The sequence below is a fragment of the Sciurus carolinensis genome, chromosome 1 (assembly GCF_902686445.1).
Source record: "Sciurus carolinensis chromosome 1, mSciCar1.2, whole genome shotgun sequence".
Classification (NCBI taxonomy): Eukaryota; Metazoa; Chordata; class Mammalia; order Rodentia; family Sciuridae; genus Sciurus; species Sciurus carolinensis.
Window position 1 is genome coordinate 159,234,029 of NC_062213.1, and position 13,794 is coordinate 159,247,822.

Sequence of the window (13,794 nt, forward strand, 5' to 3'; positions counted from 1 at the left end):
CTTTAAAGTCCCCATAGGACAGTGAACCACCAAGTGATCTCTTCATGTCCTTAGTGATCCTAAGTCCTTGACAAGGCAATCATTTTTAGTTTTGGATTTAAGGCTATTCTCATGAAGTCAGCAAAAATATTCTGCAACTTCAACCCATAACTTTGACAAATCCTGCATTACCATTACCTTTGACAATGGTAATTTTGTCATTTGCTAAGTATTGATGAGGTAAAAGCTTAATTCTTAATTGTTTCATAATTAATCCCCCCACCCCTTCAGTGCTAGGGTTTGAACACAGACCTCATGCCTGTTAGGTAAAGTGCTCTACCACTGAGCTATATCCCCAGCCCAATTGTTTCCTAATTCTTAATTCAAACTCAAGCAACTTCGGTTCAACTGATGATTGTAAGATTTCTTATGATATAGAAACTATTGTGTCATAAAATATGTTAAACAAGACAAAATAAAATATCTAAAATATAAACACCTATTGCATACCATACTCTGTATGCTGACTGGAACATTTAATTACCATAATTTAAAAGATAATTACTTTATCAAGTATTACCTTTCCCTTCTTCCTTATCAATTCCTTGGTGCTAAATCCAATGATTACATTTATGTCTCTAATCTCCTCAATTTCTCAGTAGCACTCCACAGTTGATCCTCAAGATTAAGTGATAGAAGTTTTCCTGAAATATTTCCTTCTCACAAGTCATGTAATCTCATAATCCGGAAGTGTTCTTATGCTAGAATGCTCCTTTACTATCTCAGAGAGTAGGTGCTGGGTTCAGGTATCCTTGCTATCTACACAGAATACTTATCAGCATGAGTTCAGCATCCTGATGGTTTTCAGAGTGTGGTTCCTGGGTAGCAGAAGTAGCAGCACCACTGAGGAACTAATTAGGAATGCAAATTAATGGGAATCAGAAATTGGGAGTAGGCTTATAAATTAATGTTTTAACAAGCTTTATAGGTGTTTCTGATGCACTTAGAAGATTCAAAACCAGTGATCTAGATTGGTGTTTTTCATACTATAGGCTACAATTCATCTGTTAGTCATGAAATATACTACCTGTGGGAAACCACCTATGACCTGCAAAAAACCCCGAAGCTTAGTTGAGTTATTGGAGAAATCTGGCTTCAGTAATTCACAATTATGGAAAACTGTTTGAGATTGCCTGGAGCATGTGGTTTTCCTGAGGTTGGTTCACCACTGGAGTTTGAATGCAGGCCCCAGAAGTGGATTCGAATTGCTAGAGTCAAATGGCTTGCTTAACTCCAGTGAATCCTGTTTCTCACGGAAAAAGCTCCTCCCCAGCACCCTTTGATCTATATTGCCATAAATAAACAAAGCAGGGTTCCATTTTTTTGGTTAGAGCAAGTCCCTTATGGACGGCTCAATCGGTCATGCACCTGCTTCAAAAGATAATTCTGTCTCCTTTCTTTATGATAAATTTCTTAGCTGTTATTTCGCAGCCAGCCCATCCCTTCTACAGGAACCCATTCCCTTGCCCACGTTGGACCTGCAGTGAGAGCTACCAGCATTTTAAAAAGTGAAATAAGAGAAAAAGAATAAAATTCATCACATTATAAAGGTAAGCAATATTTTGAGATTCTTTTGTCTTAGTATACGTGCATATTCCTGTGTGTGTGTGCATCTACATCAGTATGTTACGGGTTTTATGTATCCCCCAAAGGTCCTGTTGGAACTGGTGGAACCATTATGAGGTGGGGCCTAGTGGAAGGAAGTTAAGGTCATTGCAGTCACGCCACTGGAGGGATACTGGGATGTGGGCCTCCCCCTCCTTCTCATTCTTCTCTCTCCCTCCCCCCATGAGGTGAGCAGCTCCTTGGCCATGATGTACTGGGCCACCAGAGGCCCAAAGCAAGTCACTGTGTGCTAAAACTGTAAGCTAAAATAAAACTTTTCTTCCTTTAAATGGGTGTCCTCAAATATTCTGTCACATGATATAAAGTTGATTCACGAGTTGTTAAGTAAAATTTTATGTTACCCTGAGTCACAGTTCAAACACCAACGACAAACTTTATCTATATGATAACTCCATGAGCCAGACCTTTGTCACTTAGATCTTATCTTGGCCTTTCTTAACCATCCTACCTCACATTGCCTCATCTGAGGCATTTATTTTCTCATTCTACCTTTTGGTATTTTATTTTACATGCTATTTATTTAAATACAATTATTTTATTTCATTCATAATGTTTATCATTAAACTGTCTAATTTACAGTCTTCCTTCCCTACTGGAATATCAGTTAATGAAAGAACGACCATATCCCCTGTCACATCCCAAACACCCAGAACAGTGTCCGCCCACCTGTGACATCCACTCAACAAATACTTCTTGACTGGATAAACTTTTTAAGTAAGCAACTAACAGCCTTTTAATACTTTTAGTACTTTTAAAGTGATGTGTACCTCATGTTGGTGATCTCTCTAATAAAGGTTAGGGCCATGGGCCTAACCCTTGAAGTTCAGCCATCAACTTCAGAGCTGTGGACCTCAGTTAAGTTATATAATCACATTTCACCACTATTAAAAAGAAATGTTCAGACCAAACAGTAAAAATCTGATAAAACAGTGACCTGATCTACTTTCACTTTTGGACAGATAAACAGAATATTAATTTAGTAAGAATTAAAAAACTAAGAAAAACCCACGAGATCCATCCCAGAGGAAATATACAGTGGCTGGAGACTTTAGGCTTGCCTGTATTATAAATGTGAACTACTCAAGAAATACTCCAACATGGCTCAAATTCTTTTAGAGGTTAACAGTGAAATCAAAGGGATGTAAAACAGGAAAGGAATAATGTATATTGAGAAGGAAAACATCAGAGACCAAAATAAATGGAGAAGAGAGTCACCTATACAGCCCACATAGGTTTGTTGGAGAACCTATGAAATGTCCCAAGTTGAAGTCAGAAGGTACCATAGTCTTTTTATGTATTCAGTGTAAATGGAAAGATTTCCTGAGCCTCATGATGCCACGTATGTGTGTCTGTGCATGTGACACACACATGAGCTTGCCACAGTAAGGAGGAGGAGAAGATGCGTGACCTTTCTCACGGCCTGTAAGTGCCATTCACAGGAGAACCCACATCACTTGTACCTATTTCTGCTACAGTAATGTGTTTTAAGTAACAAGTGTAGACAATGGTACTGGCTCTGGAGTCACAGTGCCCGGGTTTGAACCCTATTCCCTGTTTGTGACTCAGTTCTTAATTTTTCTGAACTTGTTTCTTTGTTTGTATAATTAGAGTCCTCACAAAGTTATTACGTCAGCTATGTTAATAATATACGTAAAGGCCTTGGAACAATGCCTGGCAACTGGTCAACCAGAGCACTTAACAGGTATCACAGTTCTTACACTCAGTTTTTTCACGCTTCACAACAATCCTATGAGGCAGGTTATTCTATGACAGTCCCTAGTTCCCTTATTGATAACCAGTGTGCACCTTGAATAAGTTAAATAACTTGTCCAAGAACACACAGCTCCTGCGTAGTAGAACCAATACTGGAACGGCGTTGGTTGCACACTTAAACCAGGTTTTCCAGTAATGAGGTGACACTGCCTTCTAGCAGCCAGGAATTACGAACAGTCAACAACCTATTGCCATTCTGTGCAGCTGCCTTTGCCTATCAGAACAAGGAAGAACGACAGAACAAGCTCAGACGGAGTCTCCAAACAGGCTGAGAATCGCATCACCAGAGTCCACATCCAACTTCATCCCTGTGTCTTTGTGCCCTCCCTTTTTGGCTGGTGCTTCCACCAATGAAAAAGGAGCTGTGTTTTACCCATTGAACAGCAGACTCACTTAATACTGTTACTAAAAGGCAGATGATAGTCAACCAAGATGTGAATAAATGAAGAAAATAATACATGAAAATGGGCTTGTAAAATTGAAAGGTCAAATCAAATTTTTATAAAGTCAACTCAATTATTTATTTATTTATTTATTTTATTTATTTATTTTTCTACCAGGGATTGACCCCAGCGACACTTAGCCACTGAGTCACATCCCAAGGCCTTTTTAATTTTTATTATGAGAAGGGTCTTGGTAAGTTGCTGAGAGCCTTGCTAAACTGCTGAGGCTGACTTTGAACTTGCCATCCTCCCGCCTCAGCCTCCAAGTTGCTGGAATTACAGGTGCACCACTTCTCCCAGCAGTTTCATTAACTTTTGCATTTTATTTCTATTTATTTATGTATTTGCTATTATATTTTTAAAAAGCTAACTTAATAATAATTATTACTAACAACAATAAAAGGTGTAATATAGTATCCATTGAATACTAAGTGGCAAGTTAATGACCATATTGCTTTATTTCAATCCTCCCCAAAACCCTATGAAGTAGTTAACATTATTACACCCTTTTTATAAAAGAGGGCATCCTCAAAGTTACACTCTAAAAAATGCTGAAGCCAGAATTTTTAACTTTTAATTTCTATATCAAAATCTTTTCATATATTATAGAAAAACCTTTTCCTGTATTATGGTGTTCCACAAACCACACACATTTAAAATAAGCAAGTCAGTAGTTTTTAGTATATTCACAAATTGTACAACTATCATCACTACTAATTTTAAAACATTTTCTTCATTTCCCTAAGAAGTTCTGTGTACATTAGCAATCAGGTCTAACTACATATACGGTACATTCACAAAAGAAATGCAAATTCTTTTGAATAAAGTCTCAAACAAAATATGAATGTATATTTGATACTATTAGTACAAAAAATTGTGAAATGAGTTCCAAAGGATTGAATATGACTTGGTGGGCCTCCTGTAATTTTGCATTAGCAATATCAACATTACTTTGAGTAAGGTAAATAATCAAGAGCTGGCATCTATGCCCAATTCAGAATTCCAAGGACTTCTTAGCATTTTTGTATTAACAACCAAATCACCAAACTGGAAGGGAATACAGGTAAAATAATGTGTAACAGCTTCCTTCAGCATTCCTTCTATCAATGTCAAAGAGAAAAGCCTAGGAAATCAGTCACAAAACTTTCAAATATAAATTTTCTTTTTTTGCATATGTTCACGCACATTTTTTAAGCTTCCCCCTGCACTTTATTTGAAAAATGTACAGCAGTCATTAAGGCATAATTTAATACATCCTGCACTTATTAAACATAAAGGAACTCACTGTCAGTAAATGCATCATCTTCTTCATTTTCATCACTGTCCACAGACGGAGCTTTGTAAGGAGGTGGCAGTTTCATAGGAGGTGGAGCTGTTCCTTGCCTCTGAAGATGCAAAATTTGAGAGAAGGTTTAATTGCTTTGCATAATCCTTTTCTTGCTGACAAAAAGCATAAAAAGATGGTCTGGAAATATTTGACTATAGGTAACTGCAGTCATAATTCAAGGATTCAAAAACAAATAATTTATTCTCTTATACTTACATTATTTTATAAAGGTGACTCTTGTGATATAAACACAGGAACACAGAAAACAGAAATTCAAAAGCACACCTATGAAGACTGCTGACCCACCTAGAAGAAGGTATTCTTTCCCAGTGAAAAGGCAAGTATGTACATTTTCTTTACATTGTGGGAGATGAATCTTCTTTAACAAAACAATTCAAATGAAAGACATTTCTAAAATAAACCTTAAGTAAAAACTGCTCAAGGTGTTAATTCTATAATTCTTTTTTTTTTCAATTATAGAATCTACAGATTTCATTCTTAAGAAAATACTTAATGAAATATCCAGGTTTTCTAACCAAAAGGTATTCATCTGTCTCTAGATGACCAAGACACATCTTAATATATATAAAAAAAAATCTTTGTGATAATTATTTCTGTATGGTTTCAGTTTATAGTCCAATGATATAGAGCATCAATATTTGATTCATATAGATAACTGAAGTAGAAAAAAAAACTCTATGATCAGATTACCTTCACAGTATGGAGACATTTTCTTAAACGTGGAGAAAAATAAAACATGCCAAACTTTATAGTGAGATCCAAGCTGCTCTGAAGAATAGGAGCCGATATACCCGAGTCCTCCACGAATACCAACATAACTGGATTAAGATTTGCTTTGCTACAGGACCTCAATAAAGTACATTCAATTATCCTTCATATGACAAAACCACTAATGGCAGGATAGACTTCAGTAAGTAGACCATGCCTGCTCCATTACGGTGTAGACACACGATGAATTTCTCTGAAGAGAAACCAGTATTTGAGACTCACGGAAGAAAACACCTACCCGTTTTTATTTAATACAGTGTCTAACCACAGAAGCAATTATACACATTTGAGGAAATTCAGAAATGCATAAAACGCAAGAGTGATGAAGGAAGAAAAGATGCCAAATACAAAATGCTTGTTAAGCAACAAGAGAATACAGAAGGGTGATCTCTGTCTTTAACTTTTCTGAGTGGAAAAAAAGCACGGGAGTGAAATGGAGAGTAAAGGCAAATGAATTCTTTTCAAGAAACCTTTTGCTCGGAATAAGGTTATTCTTTGACCAAGACAACATCTAGAACAAGGTTAGTTGGATTTGAAAATAATATTAAGGGGTATGAATTTTTATTAATAGCATTTAAAATATATTTAAGGGGGAAATGACACATTGTTTGATTGGTTTCTACCAACACTCTTATAAGTATACCCAGACCTCCCTACTGTCTGAATGTGGGTTGCCAAATACCTGAGGCATTCTTCTGCCACACATTGGAGAAGGGTGTGGGCAGCATCGGGCTCTCCCTGTGGTAATGAAGGCGGTAGCAAGGTCTAGCCAGCTAGTCCAGGTCATGACCATCCCCATGAAGGTAGAGCACAAGACAGACTCAGTGGCATCTTCAACTGAGAACAGCCCCGGGAACATAGTATTTGCTGAATGACTAAATAACTGCTTGTCATTGATGCTGCCCGGACTCCCTGACAGATGAACTTTTAGAAAATGACACTGATGCAAATGGTTCTTATTCAGTAGTCCTGCATATTAATCTTGTCTGATAGATGGGCCAATGACTTTAGTCCTATAGAAAAGATTAACTCCCAAGATTGCAGTTTTTTTGCCATGTACAACTTTAACCAATTTTATATATAAATGGGAATCCAAAGTATTCTTTCTTTCAGCAGTTGTAAGGACTTCCCTCTCTTCAATTTTCTCTGCACCAGGCTTACTAGCTCATTCCCTCATTGATGAGTTAAATATATACCTGACACCTGCACATTTTACTTATTTTTCTTAAATTAGACTTTGACAATTTTGGAAGTCCCACTGAGATGCTGAAGTAGACTCGCCTTCCAGAACCAATTAAACTGTGATGCCTCAGATATGCAATTCATGAGGTGTTTAAATCCATTTACGTGATTTCTAGGCTCCTGCAGTAAATTCCAAGTAGTAACAGAATTTTTCCTTTTACTTTTTAAAAAAAAATTTTCCAATTCTTATGTTTTTGTTTCTGATAGATCAAATCTGGTTCTGTGTACTTGGGTTATAACTTATTTCCCATTAGTAGCAGTGAAAATGGATTTGGTTTTATAGTCTGCACACTTAGCAGCATTTGATGGAAGCTTCTGTAGGAATCTACTCCCTGTGGGCTAAGAGGTAACAGACAGCATGCTTGTTATTCTTTTTTCTTTGCCTGTTTGCGGTTTTATACTAGAAAATGTCTTGTGTCTATTGCAAAGAAGAGTGCTTTGACAGATAGCTGGTGGGTTTTTGCATTCTGGCGGTGTGTGTGCTGGGGATTGAACCCAGGGGGCGCTTAACCACGGAGTCACATCCCTAGCCTTTTTTATTTATTGAGACAGGGTCTAACAAAATTGTTTAGGGCCTAAGATGTTGGGTCTGACCTCAAACCTACAGTTCTGCCTCTTTCCCAAGTCACTAGCATTGCAGGTGTGTGACCAGCTAGGTTTTTGCATTTCTGGGTCTAAACAGTAGGACAGAAGCTGACAGCTCTCTGAGTGCCTGTAGGTGAGAAATATCCTCATCTCTCATGTTCAATATAAAATATTTTCCTATCTTTAGTATATTAATAAAGTAGATGTATGTTTCTTAAAACAAAAAAAAAGATTCTGATTGGCCTAGAGAGACTGATAAACATTACTGAAATAAGAATTTCCAGAAAAGTGAAACTATGTGACTTTAGATGTGCCAGCCTTATAAAAAATCCCATTTTCACAGCAATCGACTCAGAAGCATTTTTATGTAATAATCCAGATTTGCATGGCCAAAGTGACTTGAGAATTTAGAAATGGCTATCCTTCTTCCTGATCTCCTTGGTCTCAGCATGGATTATAAACAACCTTATATACAGGACTATAAAAATACTTATAACAACGCTACAAGATACCCACATGATTATGTATTAGGTATGTACTCAAATGTATATGTATAAAAATATATCTCAATATAATAAATACTTACATATTAACCTGAATATTATCAGTGTTATGATTTGGATATGAGATGTCCTCCCAACCACCAACAAAAAAAAAACCTCATGTTAGGCAATGGAGCAACATTCAGAGGTGAAATGATTAGACTGTGAACTATCAGTTAAATAGTGGATTAATCCATTTGATGGATTATTGAAAGGACTACTGAACTAGGTGGTAACTGTTGGCAGATGGCATGACTGGAAGAAACAGGTCACTGGGAGCATGACTGGGTTTATATTTTGTCCCCAGCACCTCAGTCTTCTGCATCCTGGCTGCCATGAGCTAAGTAGCTTTCTTCCTCCATGTCTTTTCAACATTATGTTCTGCCTCATCTTGGATCCTAAGTGATAGAGTCAGACAATCTTGTACTGAGCTTCTGAAACTGTGAGCCCAAAGGAACTTTTCCCTAAGATGACCTTGTTGGGTATTTCGGTCACAGTGATACAAAGCTCATACAATCAGCCAATTTGAAGGCCTAACACAAAGAGGAACATCACTGATGGTACACTGAATTATTTGTTGCTATTAAGAATAATCAGATCACAGATATAATGAAATATTCTAAGTGCCATCAGGAGATTCACAAGAAATCATTTTGTTCTTTGTAAAGTGTCTTCACAAGGTCCCTCTAAACCTCGAGTCTAGATCTTTACTGGGAACAGATCAATGTCAAAACATCAAATTTACAGAGTTGTAATTCATAGAAAAGAAAATGTTCTCATTTTAAGTACAAATGGTCCCCAACATATGATGGTTCAACTTTTCAGTGGTACAAAGGCAATACACCAGCAGGAGAAACTGTACTTTGAATTTTGACGTTTTCACAGGGTACATGATGTGGTACAGCACTCTCTTCAGAAGCCAGGCAGCAGCAGCAGCGAGCACAGCTCTCAGCCATGGGACCACAAGGAGAGGCAACTATACTCTACAGTACACCATGTGGCTAAGCTATGATGTTCAGTTAGATGTATTAAATGCAATTTCAACTTATAATATTTTCAATTTATTATGGTCTTATTGGGGCATGACCCAATTGTAAATTGAGGAGCAACTTACAATGCATAAGTCTAACATTTTCATAAGTTTAATAAAATTCATTTTTAGGAACTCTGTCAGAAGACAATATTTTCATTTGATATTTGGGGGAAAAAAATGAAGTTAACTAATTGTTGAGGACTACTTCTCCAGTAACAAATCTCCCAGCTGTGAAATCCATTCACAGAATACACAAAACTGTAAAAAAAAAAAAAAAAAAAAAAAAGGAAAGAAAATGCAAAATAGTTATGAAACTTTAATATTTCTACCTTTTTTTTTTTTTTTTGTAGCAGGGATTGAACCCAAGGGCACTTAACCGCTGAGTCACAGCCTCATTCCTTTTTATTTTGAGAGAGTCTCACTAAGTTGCTGGACTCAAACTTCTGCCTCAGCCTCTGGAGTAGCAGGGATTATAGCCAAGATCTATGGATCTTGATTGCCTATTCTTTCAAGCTCTATATAAGGCAAAATAGGTCAGAAAATACTGAAATGAGGCATAAACAAAAAACAAGGAATTTATTTGAGACCTGCTAATTGATTCTTTTTTAGTAATTCTTTAAAAATTTTTTTTTAATGGAAAAGACCTCAAGCTAAAATTTCTATTTCTAACTTACACCTGTTAGAAATGAGTTTTGGGTGATTTTTATTGCCTTCTTTTGGTTTGTCCATAATTTTAGAGAACATATAATGCTTTCATATTAAGAAGAGAATAATATATAAAAGAATTTCTTCTGATGACAGGAACTTTTGAAGAGATGGATCAGTCATTACCTGAGCATCCTGACTTTGGAAAGGGTGTACTCCCACGGTGCCCTGGGCACATCTCTATTAACTACTAATTACATTTCTGTTCATTCTTCTACATTTTGCCCTCATCCATGTGCCCCTTGGAACGCAGGTGCTTCATCATTACAGAATGCAGTAAGTGGCTTGGCACATGAGATGTGATTTCAGAGAAAAGAAAAATAGCAAAGAGCATTATGCAGCCGCTAAACACCATCCCATAATGGAGATGTAGACTGGGATATGATTTCATACAGTGTCAGCTTAGTGGTCAGCTGTTTTCCTCTGTAATGAAGAACTCAGCTGAAGAGACTGACTGCTAGCAGTTCTGGGCTCCTACAAGATTCTTACTGAATACAGACAGCCTTGCTATGTACTTGGCTTAATGGAATTGGCCGAAGTTGTTAACAATTAAACATTTACATTTTCCTGCCTGGGATCTTAGGTGGAATCTTCCTGAATTGACTAAATTACCTGCCAGAAGTAATTAAATTAGTAGCCTGTTCATTTAACCACGTGGTGTGTGTTGTTTGGTGCCCAAGGACTGACACCAAGTCTGTTTCCTTTTAGGTATATCCCAGAACTGCTGCACAGTAACTGGCGGAGGTTTCCAACAAATAGTTGATGAATAGTCAGAGCTTCAAGTCAACATTATCAATCACTAAAATTCTAGGAATAGGGTAGACTAAATATTCTCAGAAATTCTTTTTCACCACATAAAAATAATGGATAAAATTTCTAAAAAGCAATTTGGTAACTCTTTGAGGCCCAAAATAACCATGGGGATGGTTAGAGCAGTGCAAGAAGGTGACACCTGCCTGGAGGGCATCAGTCTATCCCTGGTGACCAGAGGTCAGAGATTTTGTATTTAGGATTCTGTATTCAAACAGAAAACTTGCATTTCATGCCTATTACATGCCATGAAACTGGGATAGAAGAATAATGAGAACATGATGTCATGCCCTCCTACAGCTCATATTCCAGTCCCTCTCAGATGTCACACTATATGGGTCTTCATGTCCTGTCACCAAGTTGCGGTCAAGCAGCAGTCACTGAATTCTACCTTGTTTGTCTTGCCTTGTAGAATGTAAGCTTCAGGAGGGCAGGTGATTTGTCTGTCTTCAACAGCTTTACTGTACTATACTGAGGTATAACTGATGTACAAAAAACTGCACACATTTTAAAGTGTACAATTAATCTACCAATACAATCAAAATAATGAACATAAATGTCACCCCCAAAAGTTCCTTTGGACCTCTTTCTAAGTCCTTTACAGACCAACCTCTGGCAGCCTATTCCAGGAACCACTGCTTTACTTTTTGTTATTACAGGTTATATTTTCTAGACCATTATAGAAACACAATCTACTCATTTTATCTAATGAGAGCTAAGAATTTATAGAGTTCCAAGTGTCTCTTTGAGGTTAAGCAAGATAAGAAGTTGGAGTAAAAATATCATCTTCTTCCCCCCAATACCATCTCTGAAAATAAAGCCCATTACTTCTAAAAGGAAAAGGAAGAATTCTGCCAGTGATTACCGGCAATCCATACCTAACACTTCTGCAAGCAATATACATATTATCTGTGGAAAACCACATAATCTTGATCACACAATATGTGCTACTGCCAATCTGAATATTATCTTTGTGATTAAGATCTGAACTCAATTAAGCTGGGCATGGTGGTGCATGACTGTAATCCCAGCAGCTCAGGAGGCTGAGGCAGAAGGAACGAGAGTTCAAAGCCAGCCTCAGCAACAGTAAGGCACTATGCAACTCAGTGAGACCCTGTCGTTAAATAAAATACAAAATAGGGCTGGGGGTGTGGCTCAGTGGTTGAGTGCCCCTGAGTTAAAATCCACAGTACACCAAAAATATATAAAGATTTTTATATATTAAAAAATATATTAAAATTTTATAAAAATTTAATTTTAAAATTTAATATAAAATATATTAAATTTTTTTTAAAAACTAAAAATAACATTTCGTTTCAAAAAAGAAAAAAAAAGATCTGAACTCAAGACAGGAGTCAACCAGTTAAAATAGACAATCCTATAATTTGGTAAACAGCCTGATATTATTCTTTTCAAGAAACCTTTCCCCAAATCCTCATCAAGTTAGCATCTTCATTGTCCCCACATACATGACTATAATTAAAGTTTTCCTACGTGTTCAATTTAATTATGACTTTAAAAAATCTACCAAGGATAAAGATAAAAACAGTTAAATCTAACAAACCAAAATCCTGATCCCAGAATCTGGTAGGGATATTTACTGGCCTTGACCTTGTTTGAGGTGGAAGAGAAAAGGAGAAGAAAGATTTTCCTTAACAATTTCATTCAGGTTGGAGTCCTGAATTCATTTTATGTGTGTACCTCAAAAAATTCCAAGCCAAAATACCAGGTAGACACAAAAAAGAAAGCATCCTTTTACTAATATTAGATGAAATAGCTGTTCGGACATTACTACATACCATATCCACATAGTAAAATAACCATCTATTCCCTAGGAAAGTATAACAATTTTAAACTTATAGCAACCTAATAAACTTACTTGAAAACATGTGAAATAAAAACTAAAATAAATAAATAAATAAATAAAACTATAAAAAAGACTAATTTTAACAGCAAGATGAGTGCTCATTAAGTTATGCTATCAACAACAAAAACTTAGTAAGTATACATCTGAATAACTCAGTTTGACCTAATAACTTTTGATTAAACTCTGTACCTAATAACATATGATAGTCATTGTTTTTAATCACAAATAGAACAACATTTACAATAACCAACTATGTTCTAGGGCACAAAAACATCTCAACCAACGTCAAAGAACTAATATTTCATAGACAACAATCTCTGATTATAACTGAAACAAATTAGAAACAAAAAATCCTTTAAAATATTCATAAACATTTAAAATATATTTGTAAATAAACCTAAAGAGAAATCAAACTAGAAGCCCCCTAAAATTTAGTAATGAACAAGAGAAATTCATAAAATCTCAAAATGCAGTAAATGTGGACTTAGAAAAAAATTTATGATCTTAAATTAGTATTTTAGAAAAAAAGGGTAAAAACTAATAAAACTAAGCAATTTGATGGGGGTTAATGAGTGCAGCCCAAACAAGAAGTCTATATAAAGATGAGAACAAAGTTGATTAAGCAGAAAAATAACACCACAGAGAAGACCAGTACAGTTCAAAGGTGATTCTTCAAAACAAAGAACTACATGAAATATGACTTTTACGACTGAGAAAAAGGCAAATAATTTACTAAATTCAGAGTACAAAAGAACTATAGATGGAGCAGAAATATCAAACTTATGATAATATATGAACTTTATGCAAACAAATATTTCAAAAAGTGGGTGATATAAAAATTCCTAGGAAAAACAGTGACCAAAGCTGACTCTGAAAAAAGTAGAAAATCTGGGCAGTTCAACAACTATTAAAGAACTGAATTACTATTTTAAATTTTTCTCATATAGAAGACACAGGCCCAAAATGGCTTCATAGGGTTAGTCTGACCAAACAATGAAAGAACTGGTAATTAA

At 36.0% G+C, this 13,794-nt stretch overlaps 1 protein-coding gene across 1 annotated transcript in view; it reads right to left on the bottom strand.

The window, feature by feature from the left end:
- Positions 1–13,794, bottom strand: part of Patj (PATJ crumbs cell polarity complex component) — a 357,561-nt gene that overhangs the window by 199,294 nt on the left and 144,473 nt on the right. The window contains 1 exon segment of the mRNA XM_047564312.1: positions 5,167–5,266. Coding sequence (XP_047420268.1) covers positions 5,167–5,266 — 100 coding nt within the window.